The 12,741-nt window shown below is 43.5% G+C and overlaps 1 protein-coding gene across 4 annotated transcripts in view; it reads right to left on the bottom strand.

The window, feature by feature from the left end:
• LOC117295789 overlaps window positions 1–11,347 on the bottom strand; it is a 31,532-nt gene extending 20,185 nt beyond the window's left edge. For 2 of the 4 annotated variants that reach the window (XM_033778543.1, XM_033778546.1), the window contains exons 1-4: window positions 11,246–11,341; window positions 10,405–10,533; window positions 1,119–3,951; window positions 39–528 (exon numbers count right to left, since the gene is read on the bottom strand). In XM_033778543.1, coding sequence (XP_033634434.1) covers window positions 39–528; window positions 1,119–3,899 — 3,271 coding nt within the window. In that variant the 5' untranslated portion in view covers window positions 3,900–3,951; window positions 10,405–10,533; window positions 11,246–11,341. Of the gene's footprint in view, window positions 1–38; window positions 529–1,118; window positions 3,952–10,404; window positions 10,534–11,171; window positions 11,192–11,245 lie in introns of those variants that run through there. The other 2 variants (XM_033778544.1, XM_033778545.1) reach the window with 2 other exon arrangements.
• Between the last annotated feature and the right edge of the window lie 1,394 nt (window positions 11,348–12,741).

Below are 12,741 nucleotides of genomic sequence, written 5' to 3'. Positions count from 1 at the left end.
AACTAAGCTTCACAGATGAAGAAGACCTTAAAAATTACCTTCAGTTGGTTGAGTTTTTGAGGTGATCCTGTCGCCATCAGGTCCTTTGTCCTCTTCATCATAGTCATCGTCATCATCATCATATTCTTCTTCAGAGTCAGAATCCAGCAAGCCCTTAGGAAGGTCCTCTGGCTCTTTGAGGTCTCCAGTGCACAGTGCCAGCTGAAACAGAGAGCAGCTCAGCGGTTTGGACACCACCTTACTCAGCGACAGACAGAAGTGATGTAAATCTCGGTCATATTCCACCAGCTCGATGGCTTTGGTGAAGACGGAGTTGATGGCCTCCGCAGCCGACATGTTGACGTAGCGATGGCGCAGCTCAAGCTGGGGCCCTGGGGTGAACTCGTGACCTGTGATGTCCGCTGGTGACATCACAGCCTTTCGTATTCTTTCCATGGCATCTTCTGCGTCATCTTTCATGCGTGTCTTTATTTCCTTGCGAGCTTGATCCATGACGTTCTTCTGCTCTCGTTGGGCCGTCTTAATAGCCTGGTAATTTAAAATTAATCAAAACAAAAGATACAGTTAAAAATCTAGAGCTTATAATTTGACTTTGATTTCTGTAAATTACTGTCATTGTAAATCTTCCCGTATAAACATTGTAGTACATTATCTTGCCTGCCCCGAAATTCTCTGAATGCCATGAGACAAAAGCGGGGAATTGTGGCTTGCGCGTGCAAACTCTACGTTTAGGCATTCTACACTTAACACAAGCCTAGCGCAGAAATTCGGCGCTTGTCGTCCGAGTGGGGATAGTGATCGCAAGCCCAGAGCAGAGCCATGAAACTGGGCCCAGGTGTGTTTGTCTCTATCAGAAAAGTGAACACCTTCCTCTTAGACCAAATGTCTCAACTTTTGAAGTTCTGTTTTAGGTTACTGTTTCTTTTGGTGGTTATGGTGAAGTGTGGGTTAGTTTAGTTTCAGACTAGAGGAGATAGTGACCATTGAATCAACAGCCTATACAGAGCCCGGGTTCATAAAGTGTGGGTGACTGGCACGCCTATAGTCAGACATTAAACGCACTATTATCGCAAGAACTTATCACCTTTCCAAGTTTTTCAAAATAATTGACTACTCACCGCAATGCCAAGACCGAGGCTGTTTATCTTGACTCCCAAGTCCCAAGGTCCTTCCACGTTATACTCTTTGATAAGGTACTCCATGAAGTCTTCCAGCTTGACCTTTGACCTCCACATATTGTTAACTTGCAGGTAGACCCTCAAGTTCTCCAGGATGTCCAAAGTTGTGATTTTAGGGATATCAGAATCATCTTTGGTTGGTGGAAACTTGAAGAAGTCCCAGACGAGTCGCTGCTTGACCAACGGTCCAAGCTCGAGGGAAGAATAGTCGAGCTTGTCAGTACAGTCAAATGGGGCCTCTACCATGGCCAGACATTCCTTGAGCTCATAGAGGGTGCAAATAGCCCGGACTTTGACAAACGCCTGAATAAAGGCATTGACTTTTGCCTGGAGCCTTACCAACTGATTAATTGAAGGGATGTCCGTCTCTCTGTTAACTCGAAGCCCTCTCAGATTTGTCACTTGGAACTGCTGCTTTAGAAGTTCCACGACACGACTGACCGTCACAAGTTCGTTTGCTTCCGCTAGGTTAGTAATAATGTTCTCGGCTGCAGCATCTTCCCTGCTCTGGTTTGGATCCTGCTGCTTGGCGATCTTTTGTCTCGGAGCTGCCTTAAGTTGGCGTACAGGTTGTTGCTGTTGTTCCTTCTGTTTTGGTATGACAGATTGCTGCTCGACTTGCTGTTTTGGCTGTATCTTCTGCCGCTTTTCAGCTGGTTGTTTTTGCTTGGAATGTTCCTCTTTCCGTTTCACGGCAGCATTATCTTTGTAAAGGTTTGCAAGTGCATCCTGTACCCGAGATCTGGCTTTATTCACAGTCAAATCTGAACTCCCAAGAACAGGCCAGGAATTTGCATCCAAGTTAGCCTCTTGCTGCTGCTTCTCAAGTTGTAATGATGCTGCTGGTCTTTTTGGCAAACACCGCTCAGTTTCAAGATGTAGGTCACCAGACCAGGAAGTAGGCACCACCCTGTACTCATGTTGTGGAGCGACTTTGACTTTGTGTGGATTTCTCTGCAGCTCATATGGTTCAACAATTGGTGCATGGAGCAGGGGTGAGGCCATTAGAGGAGGTGGATAGCCACCCAACACCCCTGGTCTACCAGAATAGTTTTCATTTACATGTACCTGTGCAACATTTTCAGAAACTTGGCCATATTGATGATTCTGGCCAAAGTAGCTCAGTGGAGGCCTGGCAGTGACAGCCTGGAGAGGGCCTGTACTGGGGGCAGCACTGTAATTAGGTTGCGCTTTAGCCTTGGAGGAGGTTCCAGTCAGAGACCAATTTGGCTTCAGCTTTAAGAACTGATGCCCTTCTGTGTTGCACTTGCTGAAGAAAACAAAGTCATTCTTGTAGGTCTCCATGATGACTTTATTTTTGGGTGCACTTTGACGATATTGCTGAGAGTACTTATGGGAAAGAGTTGAGAAAGCGATACCAGCTGGGTAAGGCTTGAGCAGCTCTTCGATTTTCTTTCTAATTTGTTCAGACTTTTTTCCTTTCTTTAGGCCTGACACAGTGTTGACATCTGCTGATTGTCTGATGCGGACAAACTTGTGTTTCAGCTCATCGCACTGGCTGACTACAACAAAGACATCACTGAATGCCACATTCAGGGAAGCAACGCTGTCAACACCGCTACCTTCAAGTGTAAAAGGCCTCGGGTATCTCTGTTCGTAAGCCCGATGAAGGCAATGCAGGCCAATTCCTTCTGGAAAAATCTGCAATAGGCCGATAAGTTCCTTCTTCAATTCATCTCGTTTTGCGTTAACATTCACCTTTGGTGTTGGGGAGCTCATTAAAGACCTCTGATGTACTGCATTCTTGTCAACTTTGACAACCATGGGTAGCGATGAATTGGACATCAAATCTGAACTCTCTGAATCATCACTGTCGTCACCATCATCCAAGGATCCCGAATCCTCAAATCTCTCCGCATCTTTCAGGTAAATTTTTGTCTTTCTTTTTGTTTTTGGGATAGCTTGGACCTCAAATTCATCAGAAAACATTTTTGCGACTTGGCCACCGTTATTTAACCCATAACTGTTTAGAGAGCAGTTGAAACTTTTTTTGTATTTCTTAGAGACCATGTTCAAACGAATGCCCGTCTTTTTCCTCTTGATGAGATTTTGTATGTTTTCAAATACCTTGTCTAGCTGTTGCTTATCTGCACCTACTGGATACCGTCGAGACGGCTTTTCAGATGCCCCTACCGAGTCCTGCTTCAGCTGTAACCAATCCGTGTACGTTGTCTTCTCCTTTGTGTGGACAGAAAGACTCCCAAAAGCAGTGGCGAGGGCATCAGGGGTCCGAGCTATTCCACAGGACTTCAAGGCGATCCTTATATCCTTGCCAAACATCAGCCGGTACTTACTTGTGAGTTGCCCGATAGTAACTCCCTCTGGATTTTGCTGGAGTAGTCTCACGACTTCACCCAGTAAGTTCTGTCTCTTCACATCCTGTTCTGACAAACCTCTCGGCTCCACGGCACGGACAGATTCATTACTTGAAAACATTTCGGACTCTGGCAGCTTCAGCAGCCTCAAAAATTGTCTGTTATCGTCGATGACAACTCCCATAAGATCTCCAAACAATGTCTCGATATGCTTGATCGACGTAATGCCATACTGCTTCACGGAGATGTTTTTTTGGAACTTTTTACAGTAGCTTGCCTGCAGGGTCGCAAGGTCCAGGGAAGAATCGTTTGCTTGTAAAAGCTCCAATAATTCTCTTTTAAAGACTGCAAGTTGTTCCGAGCTCACTGCCGATGATAACGCCATGTTACTTTTCACCGAGATGCTTCTCCGCTTGACTTGAATGCAGTTTTACTTCCTATAAAGAAAAGAACCGCAAAAAATAATACAAAATCAAAATCAAATTCCCGCATTTCCTAAATTAACATTATTCAGCCGCCATGTTTTGCCTTTGTGTCGCCTTTCATTGTAGAACCACACTGAAACTGAAAGGGAAATTGGTCTGGTACCTGAACAAGTATAAGAGAGATCTTCATTTTGGTTTTATGCTTACACCTATTTGGCACTGTATACTCAGTACTTTCCTGAGTTCCATGAACAAAAATCAAAAGCAAATTACTCGGGTGGGATTCGAACCCACGACCTTTGCAATTCCAGAGCAGTGTCATTACCAAACACATGTAGAATAGCAGGGCTGTATGCTTCAGAAAGGGTAAGGGCACCAAGGCATTTTCTCTTTGGCAAAGGGCACCCTATGAGGAAATGGTAAATTTCTACTGGAGCATTTCAAGGGCACCAAGGCAATGGCAAGGGGCAACGGAGGCAATCGCCTCCGTTGCCTCCGTGAAGTATCACGCCTGGGATAGATGTGTATGCACCACCAACCCTGAGAACAGTGGCCTGTTCCTTGTTATTTCACTAGTAAACTATCTTGTTATAATAGATGTTACATTTTAACATTGGTGTAAGGCCCTATGGTGTAAAAACCAAAATTAATAAATTGTTTTACTTTTAAAAAAACCTGATCTACTATGGTGAAATTTTCACAGCTACGTCATTATTGTGTGTTTATACTCAGATACGAATAAAACAAGCAGACAAATTATATTTTGATTGATTGCCACAGCCTCTGAAAACTGTTTTATTTCCAAAACAAAAATTGTGAAGGTTGCCGAAAAACTTATGGCTAGCCAGTCACACACATAAAAATAGCTTAGGGTACACATGACCCCACAATTGTTTGGCCAGTACTTGGCTTCTTCTGCCCACATAACACTCATCAAATTTGCCCAGTACCTGGATTCTTCTTCCCATGAACAGGTGACCTCAACCATTACTGGGCACCACGCCCGAAGTAATTAATTGGTAAACAATTGCCACACCACAACAAATCTGGCCAACATGGCTTCTTCTTCCAATGTACACGTGACACAACCATTAATGGGCACAACGCCCGTATTACTTATTTGTTAACTGGCACCTGGCCAAACATTAATCTGCATGCCCACCTGACTCCAATCACGTCTCCAATCACGTGGGTACACAGTCTGAATGCACTAAAACAATTATTGAAACTAGTCATACCTTACACAATGAGGTTAACCCATCACTCAATTAATTAAGTTGTAAAATTCCACCTTGAGACATGAGGTCGGACTTAGCCCCTAGGGAACCTCAGAGCGCTAACACAACTTATTGTTACAATACTTTAACTCAATATTACAAATGGGCATGTAAGTTCCTTAAACAAGGTGTACAAAGTGAAAGAAATAATTTGACAAAGTACATTTACTTGCAACTATAACCCCCAAAACAGAAACACTGTGTGAATCCCATAAAAAAAACGCCAAACGCGCCCCACAGGGAGAACACTTTTTTTTTTTTTTTTTACATGGCAAGAATACAAGAATGCAAACTGGCCCGAAACAATGTTGTGCCCAACGGCGACAAATGCACTCCATCAAAACGATATAGCGCTGTTTTGGTCCAAACAAATTGGGGATGGTGCAAGCAATATGCACCCAACCTAACACATTGGGACTTAGCCCAGCGATTAACCGCCTGCCCTTTTTTTTTGGGATTTGGCCCCGAAGTAAAAAACCCTCGGCAGAATGTCGGACCAGACAATTTTGGTTGACGGGAATTGTCTAATGCAATCTTGCAACGAGACCAAAATGCGTTGTCGCATACAAAACTCATCAACCTTAATTAAATCATTGGTCCCTATATGAAAAATAATAATGGCTGGAGTTGCCCCACCACATGACTGCAACAAAGATTCCAGCTCAAACATACCAGCCCCACTTTTACCCTTCCACACCATGGGCCGAGGTAGATTGAAAGCTGTGGCAGCCCAGCGGACGATGGAGTCCCCAATTATCCAAACATGACCTAATAATGATAGCCACAGAAAAGGAGGGAATTGGTAAACTGACTACGGATTATGTCCTGTAACCGAAGTACATGGCATTTCACAATGAGCAATAGGTCCAATATAAGTAGCAACAGCATTTGAACGCCACCTACCCATGCAACGAACTTGATCAATGGGAATGCCCCCACTCACCGCAGTGGATGCCGCTACGATACGAAAGGAATGAGCCCGGATATGCTCACCAGACAAACCTGCAAACTTTAGGGCTTTTTGCAACACTGCATTAAACTGAAAGCGAGTGAGTGGGGAGCAATCAAAATGACAAAATAAAGGGCCAGCAGTGTTAGGTCTCACAAAAAGAAACTCTCTCAATGCCAGTACAGGACATCAGATGGCTGGGTTGCTTGATTGCACCAAACGAATGACCTGTGGGGGGCCGCACTGATTATTCTTTGCATGGTTGAAAGAAACAAGGAACGACTGGCCCCTTTCTGCAGACTGACAAAACTGAACACTAGCGGCCGTTAACACCGAAGGCTGAATTCGGTGACGTGAATTCGCAGCCAGCTTGCCTACCCTCATGAAACCAAAAAATGCACAAACAAATATTGCTTTAAATAAACAAGCTTCAAATGTAGAAGTACATACTGCAGGAAGTGACTGTGTAATTTGCACTAAAATAGGTATAGACATTGGCAAACGTGCGTCTGATAAGGGACGCAAACGCCTGCACCCTTCAAGTAGCTTGGACACCAACAAATTATTAGTAGGATCATCCCACCCTTGTAACTTGTGATAAAACCCAACAGACGCAACATAAGTTGAAATTGTGGATGGAGCAAACTTTTGCAAAGATAGCCATGCGACAAACCGTTGAATTACATCGGCTGAAACGTGACCGTCTAAAACTGATCCAAAAAACTGACAAAACTTATTCCATCCAGCAGCATATGTTTTATGTGTATTTGAAGCCATTGCAGCTCTGAAAATCCTATCAATTTCCTCATCTAGTGAACTGGTGGTAGATCTGGAAACGGCGTCATGATTTCGTCTGCATGATCGAGGAGCCGCTGCGCGAAAGCGTGCTTCCTGAAAACGGGACAGAGAGTCAGCAATTACATTAAACACTCCTGGCACATGTGTAGCCTTAAAACGAATATTAAACCTCGAGCAGGCAAGTACCAACGTGCGAATGAGATGCATCATTTGGGGACAGTGAGAAGATTGTTTGTTGATAATGTGCATCACTGCTGCATTGTCAGTGTGGAACAGGACCTTGCGGTTGACAAGCTGGGGGCCCAACATTCAAGTGCCACTACAATTGGATACAATTCCAAAAACGCAATTGATGGAGGATTGCACAATAAGGAGTTGGGCCAACGCCCTTGAACCCAGTGTCCCTGAAAGTAAGCTCCAAAACCAATGCTACCTGCAGCATCGGTAAACAAATCCAACGCAGAGCTCGATTCCCATTCACGGTTCAAAAAGGCAGAAACACCGTTAAAATGCACCAAGAATTCAAGCCACATACGCAGGTCGAGCTTCGCCCCTGCTGACAAACGAATCTTAAAGTGGGGTTTGGCAATACCCTTTGAAAGCGAAATAAGGCGCCGCAGAAAAGCCCGCCCGGGGGAAATGGCTCTGCATAGAAAATTCAAAGAACCGACCAGGGACTGTAGGACAACAAGTGTTATTTTACGGTGAGCCAAAACAGCCGTAATCTTGGCAATCATAGCTTGAACCTTGTCAGCCGGGACTTTAACAACAAATCCACTGCATTATCAAAAGATGCGAAATGAACAGCACAAAGTTTAGGATCAATAAAATCATTTACCGACTGACCTTCTGGAAATGACAAATGGTGAATAAGGCGGAATGTGTTTGGTTGACGTTTTGGCACAAGCCCAATTGGAGAACATTGCAAGTTGATAAATGGACGTTTGTGAAACGGACCAGCAATACGCCCTAAGCTAATCTCCTTTGCTAACTTCTCTTTCACCACTTGAGGGCGCTCGGCAGCCGAGGCCAAACCACCTGAATCACGGGGGACGCGCAGTCCATCAAAACATAATGAAAAACCTTTAGAAAAACCAGACCGCAAAATCCCTGCATCTCCAGTTAATGGGTGCACTGTCAACCATAAATCCAAAATAGCACAGTTAATTGGAGTTGCGAGAACGAAAAGAATAGTTAATTATTTTCGCTAGAGCGCCCTCTGGATTTGGCTTATGAGCCTGCTGTGACGCCGATTTGGCAACTGCACGCTTCCCAATTGTTCGCGAAAGCCTGGTTTAGCGCTTTGCGGGGGAGCTCTCGGGGAATTAGCCCAGCGAGATTGCCCAGCATTACAGCAACTAACTGCGCCATGACCAAAACGCCGACATTTGCTACAACTGTGCGCAAACCTACATGCACCAAAGTGACACCCAGTAGCGCTGTTGAACGCAAAACACAAACCAGGCCTAGGCGGTTGAACAACATGATTGTGCCCATTATTATTATGTGCAGTTGCACGCCAAGAAACATTATAGTTTGAGGTGAATGGAGTTGAAACAGCGGCTACTGTTAACCATAATTCAGTATCGAGGTTGCCCCACGATCGCCCCGGATCAGATTCTTGCTTTAGACGAAATTGCTCGTCATATGTTCGCCCGCCCAAACCAGGATATTGAATTGATGCAGTGCGAATTATCTCCGCATACTTCAACAACTCTGCACAGTGCGTAAGATGTTTGGTGACAAAAATTGACATGAACGTATTAAACACTGATTGCCACATCCCAAATGAATCCAGCTTTTTGCACAAGGGCCCTGGCTTTTTTATGACGAGCTGATTGCCCTCCATTACAAACTGCAAGTTATTCTGATCGGGAGTTCTCGCCATGACCGCATTGGAAGTGTCTTTGTACAACAAAGAAAAATCAACAAAGGTCCCTTCCCAAATTTTTTCCTTGATGGCTTGAGGAACATGGAACCCAAGTGGAGTAAACTTGGTCAGGCCCAACTGAGGAATTGGGACTGGCCGCGTCCAAAAATCTATGCCAAAAAGAGGCCCAACGCCACCACTAGTATTAACAATATTGACGGAGTCGTCATGTGAGTTGGACAAATTAACTTGAGGCCCGGAATTAACAGATAGGCCTACACCCTAAATTACTGGTAGGCCTAATAGGAGTAGGACACTCACCACCCATTGCTACCACTGGCGGCAAGTGGGGCGGCAGTAACAAACGGGGCATACCCTCTGGCAAACCCTGGGGCTGGGGGGGAGCAGCAGCAGCACCAGGCCCGGATGGAGCTCTCGCCGTTGCAGTTAGCAAGATTGGTTACCGCCGCGGGGCCCGGGCCTCCTGCCTTTTTTCTCTTTTTCTGCGGGGGTGCCATCACAGTCCCACGTAGCCTGGCTGGACGACGTACTACCCTCCTCGGTCGCTGCATGGACTACAGCTTGTTATCAGTGTGAACAATTAATGTCACTAGTTGCCGAAGTCTCGTAGAAGGCGACCGCCCGATAAACCGAAAACGAATTGTTTTAAATGTTAGGCCTACGTCTGCATGGACTACAGCTTGTTATCAGTGTTAACAATTAATGTCACTAGTTGCCGAAGTCTCGTAGAAGGCGACCGCCCGATAAACCGAAAACGAATTGTTTTAAATGTTAGTTAGGCCTACGTCCCGTCCAAACAACACGAACAGCGAAGCGATCCCGTCGCTCCTTCCTTCGACCGCGGAACGATGTCCATAAGAAGCTCTTCAATCGTCTAGAAATAGTTAGTAGTTGTCAATTGTTCAATGAATGATGAGTTGACTAATAATCGTGGGTTGAATCCAGAATTGAAATTTGGAAATTGTCGTTCTTCTCGCACAAGTGTAAACAAAAGCCTGACTAAGAAACTGCACTCCGACGGCAAATTTTTGTGCGTGTTGAAACCCCGGTCACAGCGCAAGTTTACGTTGGAAAATCCACCTTTCCAGATTACCAAAAATGGCTTCCAGAAATTAAACACACTCCAGTGGCATAAGCGATCAAATGCAGCAAAGTGTAGAAGAGCCAGACTAATTATTTTTCATCCTAGAACGACAAATTAATTTAATTGTGTGAGTATAAAAACTCACACAGCCTCTTCACTTCGAAAGGCAGTGACAAAGTGACTTTGAAGTGAAAGCTAATCCCCACTAATTAGCGCGTCCCCAACAACGCAAGGTAAACAAAAACATTCATTGGCCAATGTTGTCCTATTAAACACCCTATTGGCTAATTGAAAACACACACAATATTTATGCACAGAGGACTGTAATTAAAAACCCAGGCATACCAACATCTACTCTTAGTCTTAGTCTAAGAGTCTTAATTTGTCCACACTATGAAAAAAAAACTACACTTATGACTTATACACAAGTTTACAAAAACAAAGAAGAACAAGATATCTTACTTACCCGAGTATAAACCTGAACAACAGTGATTCTGTGTCTAAATGTGAACCAACATCATTGGTAAACTAAGCTTCAAAGCACATATTTCAACAAATTCTTGGAACTGAATAATACTGCGACTTCCCGACTTATCTGCAATAAATTATAAGACCTCATGTGACAAGATATCTGCTTTGTGATTCGTCTGTTGGTGCAGCCTATTAATTAAAGGCTTAACATAGATAATCATGAGAAATTTCTCACTGTTGGAAAAACCCCTGCTGTGTAAAATTGGGGGTTTCCCCATTTCTTCTTCCTATGTCATGAACTTTGGCAATGATTTCACAATAGGTTTATCGCAAATAGCAAAATGTTGAACCCACAGAAAGATATAGGCAATGCGTGTGCGAGTCATGCATGACAACATAAACCACCTGGCAAACTGCCCCATCTGCCTACCCATAGCACATTGCGGTTCTGAATCGATAAACCTTATCAACTCTACATTTTTAAACCTAAAGTAGTGGCCATTTATGTGAAAAGTTCAACATGAATGTCCCTTTTTTGTCAATGAATTGATATAACGACTGGCATTTAGTGTCACTCATGTAGGCTAGTTTTAGTTCAAGTTCAGTTAGTTGCACCATTTATAACAATTTGTCCACCCCCCCCCCCCCCCCCCCTCCCTCCCCCACTACTAAAACCAAAATTAAAAACTAGTTTGGTAGGCCTATGGATGATTGTAGGTTCTACTTACTTCTACCATTTTTATTATTATAGCTTCTACCTACCTCCACTTTTCAAAATCCCAGCCAGTGGAGTGCAGGCGGAACAAAACTGGAATAATCATGCAACGGATACTCACCATCAAACTACGACGACCGTCTGCGGGAAGATAGTGGTTGAACAAATTAAAATCACAACCTACGGAGTAGTTTTTAGTTCCTACTGCATGCTCTCGTCCTTGCCCAAGTGGGGGGATTCCCCTTTCCAGCAATAATCACGAACTCAACTGCCGAACGGTTCCGAACGGTTCCGAACTTGGTTGGAGGTAGAATTAGACAAGGTGACAAACGAATGAATAACTACTACTCTTTCAAAGTGCTACATGTAATAACAATAAGGTTAAGAGCTTTCTTCTGTATACTCTCTGCTCTGTCTTTGAAGGGCTTTTTTCTACCGAAAGCTCGTTAGTTTCTACACTTTTACATTGTGCGTTAAGCCTTATAAAGCACAATGTAAACAGCGCCCTCTATAGCCTGGTGATTTCTTTTCCCCTTCAATGGTTCGATGGTTCAATCCCGCTGGCAATTTATGTTATTTTCTGTACAATTTGTCATCCTCAAAAATTGTCCAGATGTGTTTTTTCTTGTATTGTCCAGAGTACAACCATGAGGAAGAAAATTTCTTCCTGCATGGTACAACTAACTTAACTATGCCATTTAATTGGTTAAAACGATCTCGGGCGTGGCTCTTTATATGGATAGGATTCGGGTGCAAAGGGTTTCCCAAAGAGGTCCTGTCAAAATTTGAAGTAGCTTGTTTGACATTTAGAGTCTGCCCATTTTCTTGTTCGTTTTCGTTTACATGGGGGTGAGGGTTGCCTCCACTGGGATTCAGTGTCCTTAAAACCAAGTGTTTCCCATGAAAATTATACATTTCGTTGGAAAAATTGCTTGCACACTTTGTGAACATAATTCCAGGCCTGATTTCACAAAGAGTTGGGACTAGTCCTACTAGGAGATATTAGAAACGTATGGCTAGTCCTAAGTTAGGACGGGTAACTCCTCGAGATAAGACTAGTTTTGACGCTTTGTGAAATCCACCCGATACTTAAAGGCACTAGTGTTCATTTCACAACGAGTTAGGACTAGACTAACTTAGAACTAGCTATACATTTTTAATATCTATTAGACTATAGTCCTATAGTTAGGACTAGTCCTAACTCTTTGTGAAATCGACCCCTGGACACGTTTTGAAGACTACTGTACTCACTTGGTGTATCCCAACATAAAAATTATGCATAAAATAACAAACCTGTGGAAATTTGGGCTTATTTAACTGCTCATCGAATTTGCAAGAGAATAATGGAAAAAAAAACACCCTTGTTGCATTACTTTGTTTGCTTTCAGATGAAAAATAAAACGCTTCAGTTGGATTCTTGTATTATTTGAGAGAGAAACTGAGAAATTACCTCTTTCTCACTTCATGAGGGAGCCGTTTCTCTGTTTTATACTATCAACAGCTATTTAATGCTCACAAGTAAGTTTGTATGCTAACAATTATTTTTTTGTAGCAATTACCAATTGTGTCCAGAGAAATTTAATTAAAAACAAAAATCAAACTTCTGAAAGGTCGTTA

This window comes from Asterias rubens, chromosome 10 (assembly GCF_902459465.1).
Source record: "Asterias rubens chromosome 10, eAstRub1.3, whole genome shotgun sequence".
Classification (NCBI taxonomy): domain Eukaryota; kingdom Metazoa; phylum Echinodermata; class Asteroidea; order Forcipulatida; family Asteriidae; genus Asterias; species Asterias rubens.
This window is presented reverse-complemented; position numbering and strand designations above follow the sequence as displayed.